Below are 17,504 nucleotides of genomic sequence, written 5' to 3'. Positions count from 1 at the left end.
TATATATATATATACCTAGGTATATGTATATATATATATATATATATATATTATATATATATACACACATATATATATATATATATATATATATATATAGGTATATATATATATATATATATATATATATATATATATATATATAGGAACCTCACACCACTGCTGGACAGATAAGCTCTGCAGAAGCAGAATAGAGTTATGAGAGTGCTTATTGTCATGGCCAGTGTGAAGTCTGCAGGTGAGGATCAATACTTGGCTCGTTGTTCATAAGGTCACATCGTGGTCCAGTAATCAGCACACGGATGACACTGATTGAACGTGTCATGGCTGATTGTCACGTGGTGTTAGGCTCTGTACCCAGGAGGAACCTCAGAGGAAATACATACTAAAGCAGGGGTGGGGAACCTCCGGCCTCCGGGCCGTATACGGCCCGCGAGACCATTTGATCCGGCCCTCGAGGTAATTCGTAAAACACACGCAAAAAAATCCACTAGCAAAACAAACTAGACGCCAATATTTTAAACGGCCGACTGGTTGTTTTTCCTGTCCAAGGTCAGGGTCCTTGAACACAACACGAGCGGAACATGTCATTACGTGGTCACGTCATGTCAAAACACTTCAATTTTAAACGAGACGGTCGTTGACATCAGTGAACGCAGCGTGGCGAGTGTAAAACAGAGAAAGCTGGATGTGGAATGTCGCACTTTCCAGGAGAAATGGACAAACGATTATTTCTTTGAGGAAGTAAAAGGCCAGTGTGTCTAGTTTGTGCGGACGTACTTGCGGAGATGAAAAATAACCTTGAGCGTCATTACAGCAAGAAACATGCCGAACTGCACGAGCTGAAAGGACGAGTGCGTTTGGATAAAGTTAACGCTCTTCGGCGGAGTTTGGCCCAACAAGCAGTTCTCTGCAGAGCGTAACATACAAACATGGAGAGGTAGAGAGGTAGACCACCACACCAAGAACAGACTGTTCCACCACTGCTGTGCAGTTATCACTTTATATAATTTGTGCATTTATCACTGCCATTTACAATATTCACTTTATTTTCTATCAACCTCTTGGTACTTATATTATTTTTTATTCTATTTAATTATTGTTTACTGCCTTTTTACTTCATATGTTCTTTTGCTGGGACTAATAAAGGATTGTTGATTTCTGAAAGATACATGGATAAAAAACTTGCTTTTTTGCATAAATGAAAGGTGAAATGAATGGGCTGTGTCTTAAAAAAGTTTTGCAGAGGTTATGAGTTCAATAATTAGTACGGCCCCTGTACTGAAGGTTAGCATGGAGTCGTGTATGAATGCATAAGATTGTGTCGGGATGTCAGATTTTGTGAATGTGCTACAAATATGGTCACTGATCTATATTTTGCAACCATTCCAGTCAGATGTTGTAGTGAGTGAAGAGGGAAAGGGGTAAAAATGTACACCGTGCTGCTGCAATTCTACGTTGCCAAGAGTCTATTTTTGTTTGATTCTTTGCTCTGACATCTTTCCAGGTACTCTGATGCTTTGCATGTTCCATACTCTCCCTCAATTTGCCTCTTCAGCTCTAAGCCGCCCCACAGATTAAGGTGCTGGGAGATGTTCAAAATGAAATCTTTCGCATGCAGCCTGCTGTGATATTGCAAACTCCTGCAGCCTTCAAACCTACACACACCCTTTTTGCCTTTACAATATGTGTCTACACACACACACATACTCGACAGAATTGTGTGTTGATGGGTGTTTTTGTGACTGGGGGCACCATTCCTCTCCCTCTGTGTGATAGGCAGAGCAGCTCAAGCTCAGCTCCATTTCTAATTAGATAAAAAATATCCAGGCAGCATTTCACTTCAATTCTCCCATCTGTGGTTGTGATTCACAGTTTATGTAGCAGAAGAACACAGTGCTGCTCCATCTTTTTGTCACCTGTTATCATTTCTACAGCAGATATATAGGAGTCATAACTATCCTTAAGAGGTCTAGGCCAGATATGCAAAGTGTTTGGCTGCAGTCCCTTTGTCCTGCTGGAAAAATAAAGGACAAAAGAAGGAATGACGGGGTAGACAGAAGACAAAAACAAGAGCAAGGGAAAAGAAATAGAGAAATCCAGATGGAACTTAAACTGGAGATTGAATAATGGACCTGGCCGAGCTACTAATTTAAGTGGACCAGATTACATTTACTCCCCAACAATATAATCCAGACAGTCAACCACGATTTTGATGAATTATGTCATCCGGGCAGAGAAGAGCCATCTTCAGAAATTTCCCTAATGAGCTCACCCATGTTGAAGTGCAAAGTAGGGTGACATTAATTCTTAATGAGAGCATTAAAACCTTAGCTAATGGAGAATAGTTAGCATTTGTGATTAACTGGCCAAATTAATAGCAAGTGTCACATTAAAACTTTGCTGAACTCATTCTGCCCTCCTTCCTGCAACACAGGGCTTTTCAGATGCAATCAGAAGGGACCTTAGAGTAAACAATTCCTTCCACAGAAAACAAAAACAACTCAAAGGAAAATGCTGACGTTCTAAAAACATTATGTTTTTGTTATTGTATAAAAAGTCCAGAAGCAACAATTACTTTGTCCACTCAAAACTTTTCTAACTTCCCCATGCTGTCATGGCTCTCTGCCCCAAGCCCATTGGTTCCTACTGGAGAGGGTCACAAACAGGTCACTATATTTACATATTTATATAAGGTACAGGGCACTGTAGTGTTTAGCCAATGTTACTCAAAGAAGATGAAAACATTATTTGTTGGGGACTATTTTTATTTAAAAATGTATACACACAAACAGTGGCGCTCTGTGGCACATAGGAATGCGATTTATCAGGTTTAGGCTAGAGAATATTTGTTAGTACGATCAATTTATTGCTGGTTTTTGCCTTTTCATGGGATTTGTTGACAATAAGAAAATTAAATATAAATATCACCATCCTGATCCTTTAAAAGAGCATTCCACCAATGTGGTATCACCCTCCTATAACACACTTACATTACTTACCTATGACAGACAAAGTATCAAAATCGATGCAGCAGAACCAGAGATATCATCTTCTTATCCACAATGCCACAGCAATTGCCGTCAAAGATTAAGGCTTGTTATGCTACCGATTGTTTTCCTTTTCAAACTTAGTGACATCACTTAATGTACTTTATCAGATCTTCTGAAGGAGCTTTTTTATTACTTTTTTCACATATGCAGTAGTCCTCCCCAACACATGTGAACAGACTCTGATGTGTGAAATCAATGGAGTTCCCCTCTAAAGCTTTTATGCTCCTTATGTCTCTCTGGCCTTTATTGTCATAAAACAGGAGCGGCTTGATCAGCTAAAGAGCTCTGAAGTTGTCAAACTTTATCTCGAACAACAACATATTTTAGTCTCTTTTGTCTCTGACTTGGCAGAAATCTATTTCATGTCTGTAAATCTACAAAGGTCTGCGTGAACGTTGTTGTTGTGGGTTAATACCTTTTAGATGTGTTACACAGTGCATCTTTACATCAATATCAATTTAGAAGTGCTGTTGTCTTAACTGTACAACTATCTATTTTCCAATGAAATGCCGCATTGTAAAAGATTCCCTGTTTGTTTACTGTCACCCTGCATGGAACATTTCTCATGAAACGCTGCCAGCAGCTGAGACACCTTACCTACAGACCTTACTCAAGAGAATTCCAAAGCAGGAAACAGCACGAATTTGCTTTGTGCTTTTAAAAAACAGCTTATTTTCTATTCCTAAGTTTTTCTTTTCATGCTAATATTACCAGCAAATGAAGGCTAAGTGTTCCATCAGACTTTTAATTAAAAAGCATTTTATATTATTGACAGCTTCTGCATTTCTAATGGCCTTCAGCTCCTTTGGTCTGCATGTGAGCACATTCATCTTCTTTGAAGGACACATATGTGTTATACCTCATCTCTCTCATTTCTTCTTGTATTCTTATGTGATGCATGCAAATCAGCTATTACATTTTATATGTCAAAATATAATTAATGTGACATGCATTGGAAATAAACTTGTTATATAGAATTACTCTTTGTGGATATACATGGAATCCATTCCCAGTCTTTGCTTGACTCGCTAGTCAGAGCAGTTAGATATAAGCAGTTCTGCTGCACTGGTCCCAAGAGTTGTAGTGGACTAATTCAGTACTTGGAGTGTGTGTTTGTGTGAATGCAAGCTTGCATGTATGCTGCCCTGTGAGTCACATTCCTTTTGTGGGGAACCACGAGAGGACAGCCTAATGCATTGTTACGTTTTGACAGAAATTCTTCAGAGCCTACACTTCCACTCTCACACTCACCCACAGTCATGCAACTCATGCACACACACGCCAACCGTGCTCATTTATTTTTGATAGATCTTAGTTGAGACGTACAGGTTTGCACTCAGTCACTGAACCTGGAACAGATTCAATCATTGACCCTGGTTGAGTCAGTCAAGCTATTGCAACTGAAGACTAAACAGGTGAAGCAACTGTTATTGTTAGAGTGGCTCTGCAGAGAGACCAAGTGCTAAATAGTCCAATCCAGTGCAAAACCCCACACTGTCTCCTTTTAGCTGCTGATGAGGAATTCAGCTGTGGCAGTAACCCAGAAGAACTATCCACCTCTCTGTCATCCTCACTCCATGGGACACTCTCTATTCCTCTCCACGATGTCCTGTTAGACTAAAAATCAATCCCTTAGTGGAACAGCAGCCCATTTGTCCTTGGCTTTGACAGAGGCTTGGGTCAATAAAGGCAATGCATCGCTACTCCCTCGCTGGGCCTCCCAGCAAAGCCACTGCTTGGCACAGCAATACTCTGACTGCTGTCCATGATAGATGGCACAGGCATGTGAACAGAATCATTGGAACAGCTCTGAGCTACTGGGCAGCACTGACACATGTTGTTGCCTCTCCCGCTTTTATCTCATGGTGGTGCATCAGATGGTAAAATGACAGTAACTCTGATTCTGCCCCCTGGACACCGCAGTAGCTGTTTGCGATAATCTACTGTTTTTGTCTGCCAAGCTAATTCACATTCACATCAGCCTCAGTTGTACTTTGTGTTTAGTGCTAACCAGCAAAACTAAGATGTTGAACGGGGTAAACGTTTTACCTGCTAAACATCAGGCGGTTAGCATTGTCACTTATCATGACGTTAGTATTTAGCTCAAACCAACACTGTGTATAAGTACAACCTTACAGGACCGCTAGCACAGCTGTAGACTTGTCCCACATCAGATGGAAGATGTTGGTAAATGGCTTTTACAACACATGTCACACAGGTACCATAAAAGGTGCTTCCTGCTCATCAGGAACGATAAACATTCACACACCGTGTGTGAGCCATGCCATCGGGAGCAATTTGGGGTTCCGCATCTTGTCCAAGGATCTTGTCCAAGGACCTTTCGACATGTTGACCTCAAACATCAAAAACATATCAAGACTTCTTCCAGTAACATATATATATGTATATATATATATATATATATATATATATATATATATATATATATATATATATATATATATAAAAGAACCTGCAATGTATCCTGAGAAAGTGATCTCCCAGGCTTTCTCCAAGTACCTGGCTAATTAAATGATTTTGTGCATAAATAGCCAAGTCCATTTCTGTGGCATCAGCCATGTCTTACTTACTACACGGTATATTGCTTGGTTCCCAGTGAAAAAGGCATACTATAGTGATGCTGATAAAGGTGCAGGAGATGTGTGCTCTCAGCATAAACTTTGAAAGATCTTCATCAGTAGAGCAGGATATTTACATCTGAGACACTGAATTACTGCTGTTCTTATTGCCATGCGGTATCTATTTCTCAGCCGAATTCCACTGGTAGCCTTGAATGTCTTCGACTCAGATGTGGGAGGAGGAGGTGTTAGCAAACGCAGTTGGCAAATTAATTTCCTTAGTGTTAATAAAAGACAGCTTAGCCTGACTAAGAGGAACATAATTACAAAAAATCCTTTAATTTACTTGATTGTCCCTTGGATGAACATGTGGTTTCCTAATTAACCTGCTGCAGCCCACTTCCCTCAATCCCAGTAATGAGCAGACTGGTGAATGCAATCAGCCTGACCCTATCATTATTTGCCATGAATAAATGTATGGTTCCGTTTTTATCAATTACATGTTCTGCAATTATGCATATCTATTCAGCTACTCTGCTATTACTTCAATGCTAACAGCTCGGCTAACAGGCAACGGTCTCCCAGGAACAAGTGTAAACACACAAAACAAACACTTCCTGCACTGAGTGGAGTTTCCTCTCCAAATGATGTCAAAGCAGAACAACATGTCCTTTTTGAATAATGTACGATCACACTGTGTGGTGCAATACATTTAAACATTTCACCACAGTGGGACAGGCCCTCTTTTACATAAAGCTGAAACAGTTGTCTGTGTTACTTCCTATTCTTGTAACTTTGAACCATGTGTCTCTCGGTCTCGGCTACTTCCTCTTTTGCTACATATCAACATTGACGGCACTATTTACTTTCTACTACATCCTCAGCAGACAAACTTCATTCTGTGTTTCGAGCAGCGTTTTAATTTTCTCTCAGACTTTATGAAGATTTGAAAAGATTTGATCAGTCATGGATGGAGATGTGCTGTCTTTGTCATCTTGCTCATCATTATCATCCTCAGCAGCGGCAGGAACACAGAAAGATACTTCACCAAAGAGCTACAGCAGCTTCCCTCAGAGCCAACGGGATCACAAATCGACTGAAGAATTATGGTATGTATGTTTCACATTTCTACATCACAGGAACATAATATGGTATTATCTATAACAATTTAATATCTAACTCTACCAACTACAGCCTTGAGAAATACCATAAAGTTAAAGCAACACTGTCTGTCCTGTGTGTCAACAAATGTTAAACATTATACACAAAAAAGTAAAAATGTAGTATTTATTGTAGGGATAGTGTTATACATTGTACAGGGATTTAACAAGCTTCCTTAAATATACAGTTTGAGACTAATCGAGCCGATGTGATAGATAAGAACAGATAGATAGTCTGAACATTATCTGTAATTAGATTTTAGAAATTGTTTGAAAAAACCACAGTATGGATAAATTATATTTCTTATCACGTTTTCAGAGCTTCTCTGACAGTTAAAGTAAAGTTAAAGGAGGAATAAAGAGTGAGTGGAGTGTCCCATGAGGTCATAAAGTTGGCTTCAGTTCATTATTTCATAACACTGATACTCCATCATGCTGTAAAAAATGCTCATAAAATGATATAAATGTTATAATGTCATGGCATCAACCTGGAATAGATTTAGTATATTATGGTCACTTCTTTTACATTCAAGTGACTAATACTCATAGTTCTTAATGTGGACACACTTGGTATATGCCGTGATCACACTTCCTACACAAATGATAAATCTGCCTTAAAATAACCATGTTGAAATAGTGAAACTTCACACTTCTCTCCTCTTGTAAAGTGATGCGGCCGTGGCCATCAACCGGTTAGACAGAGACGTTTCTAGAATGATATTTGTTGCCACCAGAAAGTAGGAACAATATTATCTCTGTCTTTATCATATGCCATGACAGTGAATTACCATATTGCTGCTGGAAGCGGTGGCATTTAGTGTCCTTCCAAGACGGCATACGATTGAAAACTTTGTGAAACTGGGTCAGACAGAGTGTATCGGCTGTCAGAAGCCGAAAGAGAAAAGGCTGTGGATCAGAGAGACATGGAGCATGGTGTGGTCCCAATAGGATGGCTGGATACACATGCTGGATTGCTAAGACAGGGTATTGGGTATGTTTGCTTTTCGTGCTCACACTGGACACTAAAATGAGGCTACATGTTATTTGTTTCATTTCAGCCTCTGCCTTCATCCTAACTTCCCAAACTGCAGAATTGTTGATTATGTGTGTATAATTCATTCAGTACTGACCATCAACAGCCTTCACTAAAGCTCTTTCCTGCTTTGTTGAACTTGATGGCCGATGGTTACCGAGTGCAGATTTAGCCAAATATTTTGACACTGGATTAACTTTACTTTAATGTAATTCTTCTTTTTGATTATCTGACGAGAATATGAAGGTTTCACACACACACACACAGACACACACACACACACACACACACACACACACACACACACACACACACACACACACACACACACACACACACACACACACACTGCAAAGTATCTTTTGAACATAGTCATTCATTTTGTGGAGAACATAACCACCACGTCATCTTTTGAGGAAATAAGGAAAATCCCCAAGTATCAGTTTGAAAAAAAGACTCATTGTTAACATTAACGAGGGGCTTTTAGAGGTTTTCTTAAATAAATACTTCAACAGGTTGGGAAATGTTATTCCCAGAGTTAGATCAGTACATTGACACCACTCTCGAGTGTACATATAAGAATATGAAGATGTAGCCGGTTAGCTTAGCATAGAGTAAAGAGCAACGTCTGGGAGAAACAGCAGCCTAGCTCTTACCAAAGATAACACAATCGCCACACCATCACCTCTACAGCTCAGTAATTAACACTTTAAAATATATTGTCTACATGTTTGCAAAAATCAAAGTGTAAAAGCAACAAGTTGTTATTGTATGGGTTGTCACTGTAAAGTTGCCAGGCAACAAGCAAAAACTCCAAATAGTCAACAAATAGTCCCACACATAAAACATCAGTTGTTGTTTGTTTTATTATCTTTGGAAAGTCCAGCTGTTTCCTGTATTTATGCTAAGCTAAGTTTGTATCAATCTTCTCATTAGACTCTCAGAAAAAGAAAGTATACATATTTCCCAAAACTATTTCTTTAAACCTGAGAGGACAACACATTTATAATCTCATATTTTCCTCATCCCACAGGCCTATGTACATAGAAAACATAAATACAAAATGTAACATCTTGTCGGGAATATATCATTTGAATAGAAATGAACTCCTTATTTGGCATTTTGGCACTTCATAGACCTGCATCTTCCCATTTGCACTGCTTTGAATACAACTCTCTAAAATTGTGTAACACTGGTTTTCACATAGCAGGACGCTGTACGTAAGTGGATAAAAGTGTGTGGTTGCGAGGGAGTTTTAGCCTTAAGGGGGATGAGAGGTGATCTCAGATTGTGATCCTTTGTAGTACTTAGCTCTCTGAGGTCACAACAGTCAGTCTACAGTATGTATGTGTGAATAAGCCCTGAGGGCTACACACAGAGTTGTGTGTTCTTCCATGAGCAGATTCCCCCTAGGCTTTAGACCTCTTCTGCCTCCCTGTCAGCTTTTACTTTTAAACAAGACCTCACAACAGTGCTGGTGGAGAGAAAACTAATTTGACTAATTAATCTTTGCAAATATTCTTATTTTCTCCAAGTGGTTCATTAGAAACCAACATTTTCCAACGATCATCACCCATATTGTTTCCAGTAGCTATATGCAAACACATCCGATGGTAAACAGAGCGTATGCTTGGCTAGGACTCTAGATGGAGAGAAATACACCACTCTGTGTGTGTGTGTGTGTGTGTGTGTGTGTGTGTGTGTGTGTGTGTGTGTGTGTGTGTGTGTGTGTGTGTGTGTGTGTGTGTGTGTGTGTGTGTGTGTGTGTGTCTGTCTGAGTGTCTTGAGTTGTTAATGTGACTGTGCAGGCACATGTGTGCGTGGGTGTGCATAATAGCTCTGATTCGATGCTCTGTAAAGTGCACTCTCTGCAAGTGGGTGTTCAAAAGTACTTGTTCTTTTGTGCGCACATGTCTTTGCTTATTATCGGAAATCCTCTGCTAATGTTCTTTATCATGACTTTATTTATGGCACATATTCTCTGAAACTGTCTGTGTGTGCAGGACAGAGAATGTGAGTCCCGTTGGTGGCAGGCTGCTGTCCACTGAGGAGCAGGTCACTCTGATCACTGAGAGCATGAGTGTCACCTCCACCGACCAAGAGAAACTGCTGCTGCTCAACAAGAACACTGAGCTCCGCAGAGTCAACAAAGAGGTACAACATCACCTGAAACCAGTGCAGCTTCTCCACAAGTCCATGTTGGCAATTACATTTAGTTCTCTCATAAAACCAGAGGAGGACTGTGGGCGTTGTGTGAAAACTGCTGCTAAGCTGTGAAGAATCACCATTAAAGTTATACAACATTTGCTTGTTGATTTTAATTAGATGTTGCTTAATAAAAAGAGACAAGGGAAAATGATTTTCTCAACTGATGTAAACTGTTATGTGTTCAGAGAGCGTGCAAGTATTTAGTAGAGAGTGTAGTGTCACACCTCACTGACCTGAATCCACTTCCTGATGCCCACGTTGTTGCGAGTACAGAATGAGAATGACGACGGTAATGATGAAATTGAACGATGCTATTGATGGCTGCAGTGGAGGCCATGACACTGGTGATTATGTGATGATGATGATGATGATGATGATGATGATGATGATGATGATGATGATGATGATGATGATGATGATGATGATGGTGCGTTACAGCTGATGAAGCTGAATGAGGACTGGGACCAGGTGTACCGCAGTGCCACGCTGGGTCTACAGCACAGACTGGAGACGTTGGAGCTCGAGAACACTGCCATCAAACAGCTCAACGGCAGACTGCTGCTCAAAATCGAGCACCAGCAGGTAAACACACAACTATACTTCGAGTGGAGATACAACATATGGGGGAATCCTTGAATGGTGGGCTACGTGTAAGGGATATAGATGGTGGATATATATTGGTTTACGTGTGTGAGGTTTACCGCTGTGTTTGGGATTGCAGAGTGCAAAGGAGTACTATGAGCAGGCGCTGATGCAGGAGCTGAAGAAGAATCAGGAGCTGCATGAATACATCAGATTGGTGGAAAGCAGGACGCACCACCCAGACAGAGACTGCCCTCCTGCCCCACAGGTATTAAACATATCAGTGGGATATGCTCTGATCTATCACTTGAGTATGGTTAATCAATTGGTCTTATGTCTTTACTAAAGGGCAGCTTCAGTGCTGTGATACGCGGTCCTGTGTTGGGCCCTATCACTAATCCTCCAGGAGGTCCCAACCTGTCCCCCAGTCACGTCTCTGCATACAACCCCTCATCCTCCTCTTTCCCAGCTTCTTCCAGTCCAGGTGCAGGGCGGCAGGGAAAAAGCCAGAGAAACGGTAACCCACAGGGAACGCTGGGAGGCTCCCAGCAAGAAGTGCATGCTCTAAAAGAGCAGCTGGAGGCACTGCAATGTCAGGTGGGATGCTCTCTTCAGCACAGCATCAATAAATGTTCCCCTGTTTGATGTGATGAGAGGAAACCTGATGTCAACTCACTGTTGCCGGGGAAAGATTTTCTTAATGTTTTAACTTGAATTAGATGGTGAAGTGCACCACCAAGTGGTGACTCTGTGTTGTTTCCTACAGCGAAATAAGAAATATCTGCAGATCACAAGATATGCTTTTGATATTGGCTCACTGCCTTATGGATGTCTTGTGTCAGCAGATCCAGATTTATGAAGCAGAATATCAGACAGAGCATAAAGACCACAAACACACACTGCAGGAGAACCAGAAGCTGAGGAAGAAGAGGGATGAGACGCGCCAACAGGTGGCACTGCTGCAGGAGCAGGTAGTGTTTTGATTGTCTGTACAGACACACAAAAGCACACTCTCACACAAACATGCACATGTGCATTCACACTTCATATTAATTATTAAATGTATCTTTGGTATAATCTTGACCCAAAACCAACAAAAATGATTGTATTCTTAGGCAACTGATAATTCAAGCAGTGCTGCGATTATTTTGTTAATCGCATCAAATGTTGGATTGGTTGAATGTGGAAAGTATAAGTTAAATTTGGTTAAATGTGGAGTATAGTGTAGTTTGTGCAACAGCAGTTTAAACATACTGTAGTAACCATATGATCTAAAATAAAGCCAATTTAAATGTGATTCAATAGAAATGTGCATTCATGAGATATTTCCACAGCTCCACATCTCCTCCAAGCTAACCTGATTTGACACAAAATGCTGATGAATGCCCTTTGAGCTGATTCGTTTCTCACTGGAATCTCATGTTTTTCTTTCTGATGTTACTGTCTGTGATTCTGACTGTGCTGCAGCTCAAGGTCTATGAGGATGACTTCCGACGGGAGCGGTCTGACAAACAGATGCTGCAGCGACTGTTGTTGAAGAAAACGCCTCCAAACAAGGACCCTGTACTTATCCACCGCTGCAACAATGAGCATCAGCCACCAGGGACAGACAAGAGGACACAAAGTGGAGAGAAAAGAAAACAGCACCACCCACTCTGTCCCAAGCACCCAAACAGGGACAAAGAGTCAGATTGAAGGTCGGAGGGGGAAAAAACATCATCATACAAAATAAATTAAGTTTTAAATATAGGTTATGAGTTTCAACCTTGTAAAATTTAGCACTCAATCTTTAGTTATCCTCCACATTCACTGACAGCACTTTCATCTGATTAATGAAGACAAATGAACGTTATTGTTTATAGAAATAGCCCAACAAGAGCTTTGGGTCAAATGCATTGTCTGCCTGCTACCCTTCATAATAAAGAAAGGTTAGAGTTCAATTGTAGCATATAGTCTTCATCTTTCTGTATATTACTTACCATAACAGAAACAGATGCCATGTTTGGTACACATATATAATTTATACATCCAATAAATCTCTTTCAAACATACTGTACCTCTTTCTCTAAAGTATTTTTTTTGTGTACTCTTTGACTACTATTAAAGCCATTAAAAAACTATAATTAGTCAAAATAATAATAAAATAAATCATTATCACGGATATAAGCGTGCAGGTAGTTTGTTCCCTGCTTCTACGTCTCTGCGTCAGAACAGCCTGCTGAGCTTATTTCTAATATTTGTTTAATTATTTATTTTTCATGTGGTGCAATACTTTGGAGTCTGTGAAATGATTTCCCTTGAAATGTTTTGGCTCATTAAACTCAGCCACAACCACACAATAAAAGTCAATGACAACAGAATGTCAGACAAGGAAGCTGCATTATGGCGGGTATCCCCCAGAACAGCTGCTCAGAAGCAGACAGCAGGCGCGTGCTGCTGAGTTAATGTTTGCTCTGACACTGAAGGAAGCTGAACGGTTTACTGCTGCATGTCACTGGTCCACACCTGAATGGACAATAATAACAGTGTTTTTTCCTCTGTATATTAATTACTCAGGATCCTTAGAAACTTCATTTTGTGAAACAGTCTATAACAAGTAATCTATTAATTTGACATTTGTTATTTTAGCACACAGTTTAAAATGAGAATGACATAATGCGTCAGCAGCTAGGAGATGTAATAAACACATGAGGACAGCAGGAGGAAGCATCACATTATTCTAGTCACTGTGAAGGAAGTTATAATGTGGACGCTTCTGTTTCTTCACCACACAGACGGTGATCGGTGTCCTCAGACATGGTTCTCACAAACTGTTAAAAAAATAAAAAGGAAGGAAGTTGACAACTTTGTACATTGTATGCGTACAAAGTTCCCTATTTATAAATTGAAATATAAGCGTCTAATAAATAAGCATGGGACTGTATGAAGGGGGGAAGGGGACAGAAAACAGCATTGATGCCTGCGCCCGGGTATCTCAACAACAATGACGTTTATCCGGAACAATGATTATAAAAACAATCAAACAAAGAGGAAGCTGGCTAAAATGTTGTTTAAAAATGTGAAAGGAGATCCGTTAGGATTTTCCCTTCTGTAATATATTATTGACCCAGCCTTTACACACTCTCCTGCAACAACACACCCATCACGCAGTCTGAAATGTGTTTGTACTGTGATCACTCAACATCCCTTCACTTACTGACAAGGAAGAGAAAAGTTGAAGATAAAGTGGTGATGATTGAGAAGTTGAGTAAGTCTGTTTAATGAGTTACTGTGAACTAAAGATGTATCAGTCATAACAGTCTGGACCAATTTCAAAGTAAAATACAGCTCCAAAATGTAATGTAATTGTTTCCTGATGGTAAAATGTGTCGTCTCCATTTAAAGGGCTAACGTCATAAGCCTGGCAAGTAGCTCCTGAAAAGAAAAGGTTAATAAGAATTTCTGAACGGCCCACCACACCTGGACCAAAGCAAAGCTAACGCAGGGTTTGTCACAGTGTCATGCCTTTCATTGTGTTTTCTTAAGATCTAATATCACATGTCATTTTAGGAAGTGCGTCAATAGTAAGATGCTGGGAAATGAGGTGGAGTTTCCAGAAGCTACTCTGCGCAGGATATAAGGGCTTGGAAGTGCAGAGCCAGAGAGAGGAGGATACTGAAAAGCAGACAGGTATGGAGACAATATAAAACTTACTGCAAGTGTTAGAGTTAATGTTGACAGATCTAGTTACTTTGGGGAAAATGTATAAATAAAGTAATTAGATGTAAGGCATTATATTGGTCTTTGAAGACAGCAAGAACAAGGTAACTAAAGGTAATTCGATGTTTTTTATCCATTAGGCCAGCTGGGCAGGGCATGCTTTCTTTTCATGTCTGCATAAAATTTAATTCAACTAGATGGAAAACCCAATTTTAGACAGAATACTGGCAATATTTAAACTTAAGTTTTTCTATCTTCTTCCCCCTAACCCCTTCATCCACCACAAACAGTCCCTACATTATAAATATTGGAAGCAGAAGGCATCAGCAGTGAAACTGTCTTAACAGAGATGACTACATTTGCGGCCAAACAGCAGGAGATCTACAACCAGCGTGGCTTCCTCTCCGCGCTGCCTGTGCTGAATGAGACTGAACTGAGTGAGGCCAGGCATGCCTTTTCAGAGCTGGAGGAGGAACTTGGTTAGTAGCCCTGGAAGATGAAGACAGCAATTATATATGGTGTTGTACTATTTGTCAGTGTATGGGTATATTCTGTATTTTTCCAGGTGAAGAGTACACCCAGTACAGCCTCCACAATGTTCACCTTCAGTATTCATGGGTGAGGGGTCTGACCAACCACCCTCAAATCATGCAAGTGGTCAAAGCCATCCTGGGCCCTGACGTCATCCTGCTGGACTCCCGCTTCATCTGTAAATACCCAATACTGAAACCTGACATCCAGGAGAATGAAGAAGGGGAAAACAAACCTGGACTTCCATTTGTGGCCTGGCATCAGGACATGAGGTAGATTCACAAACTGAAAAAAAGTCAGTTGCTTCGTTTTGTTTTGTCTCACGGTAATTGTTTTGTTCACAGGTATTGGGGTATCGCTGGTGGACCTGTTCTCTCTGTGTGGCTCGCTTTAGATGACTCAATGCAAGAGAACGGCGCCCTTCAGGTTATCCCAGGTACCTCAGCTATTCATTTATGCATCTTGTGCCAAGTTTATGCCTTTAGCTATTGTGCTGGTTGGACCTTGGCTAAACAAAAGCAGCATAAACGCTCCCACCAAAGAATATAAGAATGGGCTTTGGTTTATATCAGTGTTGTAATAGCAATTTAAATGTCTACTGTTTAAATAATGTTCTAATAATGTTACAAGTGATGATCTACCTATTTCTCTTTCTATGCATTTGCATCTATGACTTTACAAATTCCCTTAGCAAGCCAGGGTCAACTGCCTTTTCTTGTCTTAATGGGGGAGGCATTGTAAGACAGGACACAGATGGTCCTCTCTCTTTAGATTTACATACTGATTAACTCTCTGAGAAAGAATCTTGGGTGTGACATTTGTTTTAGTGTTTACATAACTGTTTTCAAGGAGACGGTCAGGATACTATGTTGCTCCAAGAAACAAATGTCTATGTATATATACCCAAAGCTAAAAGGTTTGAGTTTCCCAGGACTGGGTTCATCAGATTGGAGGAGATGATCTTACAAACATCAAAAGGAACTAATCTAACAGAGATCATCTTTGGTGTATTGCTTGTTTACAGTAAATAACAGATGTGCTGATCAATCAATATTGACTGATGTTTTATTGTTCAATAGGTCATCAGCAGTTTGTCCCCTGTCCCCTGCTGTGTTTATGACTCAGTCACTAAAAAGTCAAGGAACAAGAGTGTGTATAAATTGTCTATGTATCTTCATTCAAACTGTGCCCTCCTACAGACTATGTTGTATTCTGTAGAACTGGTGCCAATTTGAGATCTCAAATAAATGCACAAAGACAACTCTGTCGCTATCACCATTTATTTGACTTAATATGCATCTCTCCAGAGTAAAGCAGGAAAACTTCCACAACAGTGTGGAATAAAAATATCAACAACCTGCTTTACGGAGGTGAACCTTTTGCCTTTGTGCCCTGTAGGTAGCCACTGCGCTGGCTTGTTGCCACATCGCCAAGCCACCTGCCCTGGAAACATGCTGTCAGTGAATCAGGAGATCCCAAAGGAGCTGGTGCAGGCTGATGAAGCTGTGTTGTGCCCTCTGTTAGCTGGGCAGATGTCTGTGGGTTTATTTCCTGTTTGTCAAAAATAACAATGTTAGGAAATGGTTTGAGTAAAAAACAAGGTGAATGATTTGTTTTATAGATTCATGATGGATTCCTCGTCCATGCCAGTGAGCCCAACACATCCCAGAAGAGGCGCTGTGGGTGTGTGATCCGTTATGTTCCCACCTGTGCATATCCGATACAGGTGAGACAAACATGATATATGTTTTGCTATATTCCATTATAATTTCACAGACTCGCACTGTGATCCTGATTTGTTATGTTGCTGTTAGGATCCTGATCGTCCAAGGACATTTGCTGCGACACTGTTGGCCTGTGGAATGGATCAGTTCAATAATTTCTCCAACAAAACCACATGAATACTTCCTTGATTCTTCCTACATGCACGAACAGTTACTTGTTCACTTTACAGGAATATTTACTTGGACCAAATTTCTATTCTATGTTTATGAATAATATCATTTATCAAAGAAATGGCAGATCTCTATGGTAGATTGTACTAGATTGCACAGTATATAAATGTCTTAACTGTGAATAGATATAAATAGAATAAATACCCTTACACTGGTCAGTCATTGAACCTCAGTTCCACCTAGTAAAAACCTTGAGGACTTCATTACTAAAGGTCAATCAATGAAGTATTGAAATGTTATCCAAAGCGGAGATATATGTTTTGTTATTAGGATTTGGTAATACATTTTTTTGTAAAGTCAAAATCCAATACTTCAGTCATTTAGAAACAAAGCTTGTTTCAGTGTGAAATCTGTAAAAAAAAAAAACCTACCTATCCAATACTTTACTTTTTGTGAAGTGTATTCCTGATTGTCATGAATTCAGACTCGACTCAATAAATGTGTTGTTTCTTACCCAAAGCACTTTGTCGCTTTTTTGATGCACAAAAATTGTCAAAATGTAGCACAATGACATTCAGAATATGTTACTTTTAGAAACTTAAAAGACTAAGTTTTCCTGTTCTGGGCAACAGTCATTTATTTTTTATGATTCTTGTGGATTCTACTTCATACAAGAAGATTTTAGAAATATGGAATAAAGATTTTACTAATACAATAAATAAGCAACATTTGTGTTACCGTATCGACTTGATCCTGCCATTTCA

The 17,504-nt window shown here is 39.9% G+C and overlaps 2 protein-coding genes across 4 annotated transcripts; both read left to right on the top strand.

Moving 5' to 3' along the window:
- The first annotated feature begins 6,410 nt into the window (after positions 1–6,410).
- LOC115015176 (uncharacterized) lies at positions 6,411–12,671 on the top strand. Of its 2 annotated transcripts, XM_029442409.1 has the most exons (7): positions 6,411–6,741; positions 9,829–9,979; positions 10,472–10,615; positions 10,755–10,883; positions 10,964–11,212; positions 11,461–11,586; positions 12,083–12,671. In XM_029442409.1, the coding sequence occupies exons 1-7, from the start codon at positions 6,599–6,601 to the stop codon at positions 12,308–12,310; spliced, it is 1,170 nt and encodes a 389-aa protein (XP_029298269.1). In that variant the 5' UTR covers positions 6,411–6,598; the 3' UTR covers positions 12,311–12,671. The 2 variants fall into 2 exon arrangements, with proteins under 2 accessions (XP_029298269.1, XP_029298271.1); XM_029442411.1 differs by lacking the exons at positions 6,411–6,741; positions 9,829–9,979 and adding an exon at positions 10,004–10,377.
- Positions 12,672–13,294: 623 nt separating this feature from the next.
- Positions 13,295–17,259, top strand: LOC115014617 (probable alpha-ketoglutarate-dependent hypophosphite dioxygenase). Of its 2 annotated transcripts, none has more exons than XM_029441610.1 (7): positions 13,295–14,284; positions 14,605–14,793; positions 14,880–15,117; positions 15,190–15,281; positions 16,244–16,383; positions 16,467–16,571; positions 16,660–17,259. In XM_029441610.1, the coding sequence occupies exons 2-7, from the start codon at positions 14,664–14,666 to the stop codon at positions 16,744–16,746; spliced, it is 792 nt and encodes a 263-aa protein (XP_029297470.1). In that variant the 5' UTR covers positions 13,295–14,284; positions 14,605–14,663; the 3' UTR covers positions 16,747–17,259. The 2 variants fall into 2 exon arrangements, with proteins under 2 accessions (XP_029297470.1, XP_029297471.1); XM_029441611.1 differs by lacking the exon at positions 13,295–14,284 and adding an exon at positions 14,291–14,428.
- Positions 17,260–17,504: the final 245 nt, after the last annotated feature.

This window comes from Cottoperca gobio, chromosome 10, assembly GCF_900634415.1.
Source record: "Cottoperca gobio chromosome 10, fCotGob3.1, whole genome shotgun sequence".
Lineage (NCBI taxonomy): Eukaryota > Metazoa > Chordata > Actinopteri > Perciformes > Bovichtidae > Cottoperca > Cottoperca gobio.
This window is presented reverse-complemented; position numbering and strand designations above follow the sequence as displayed.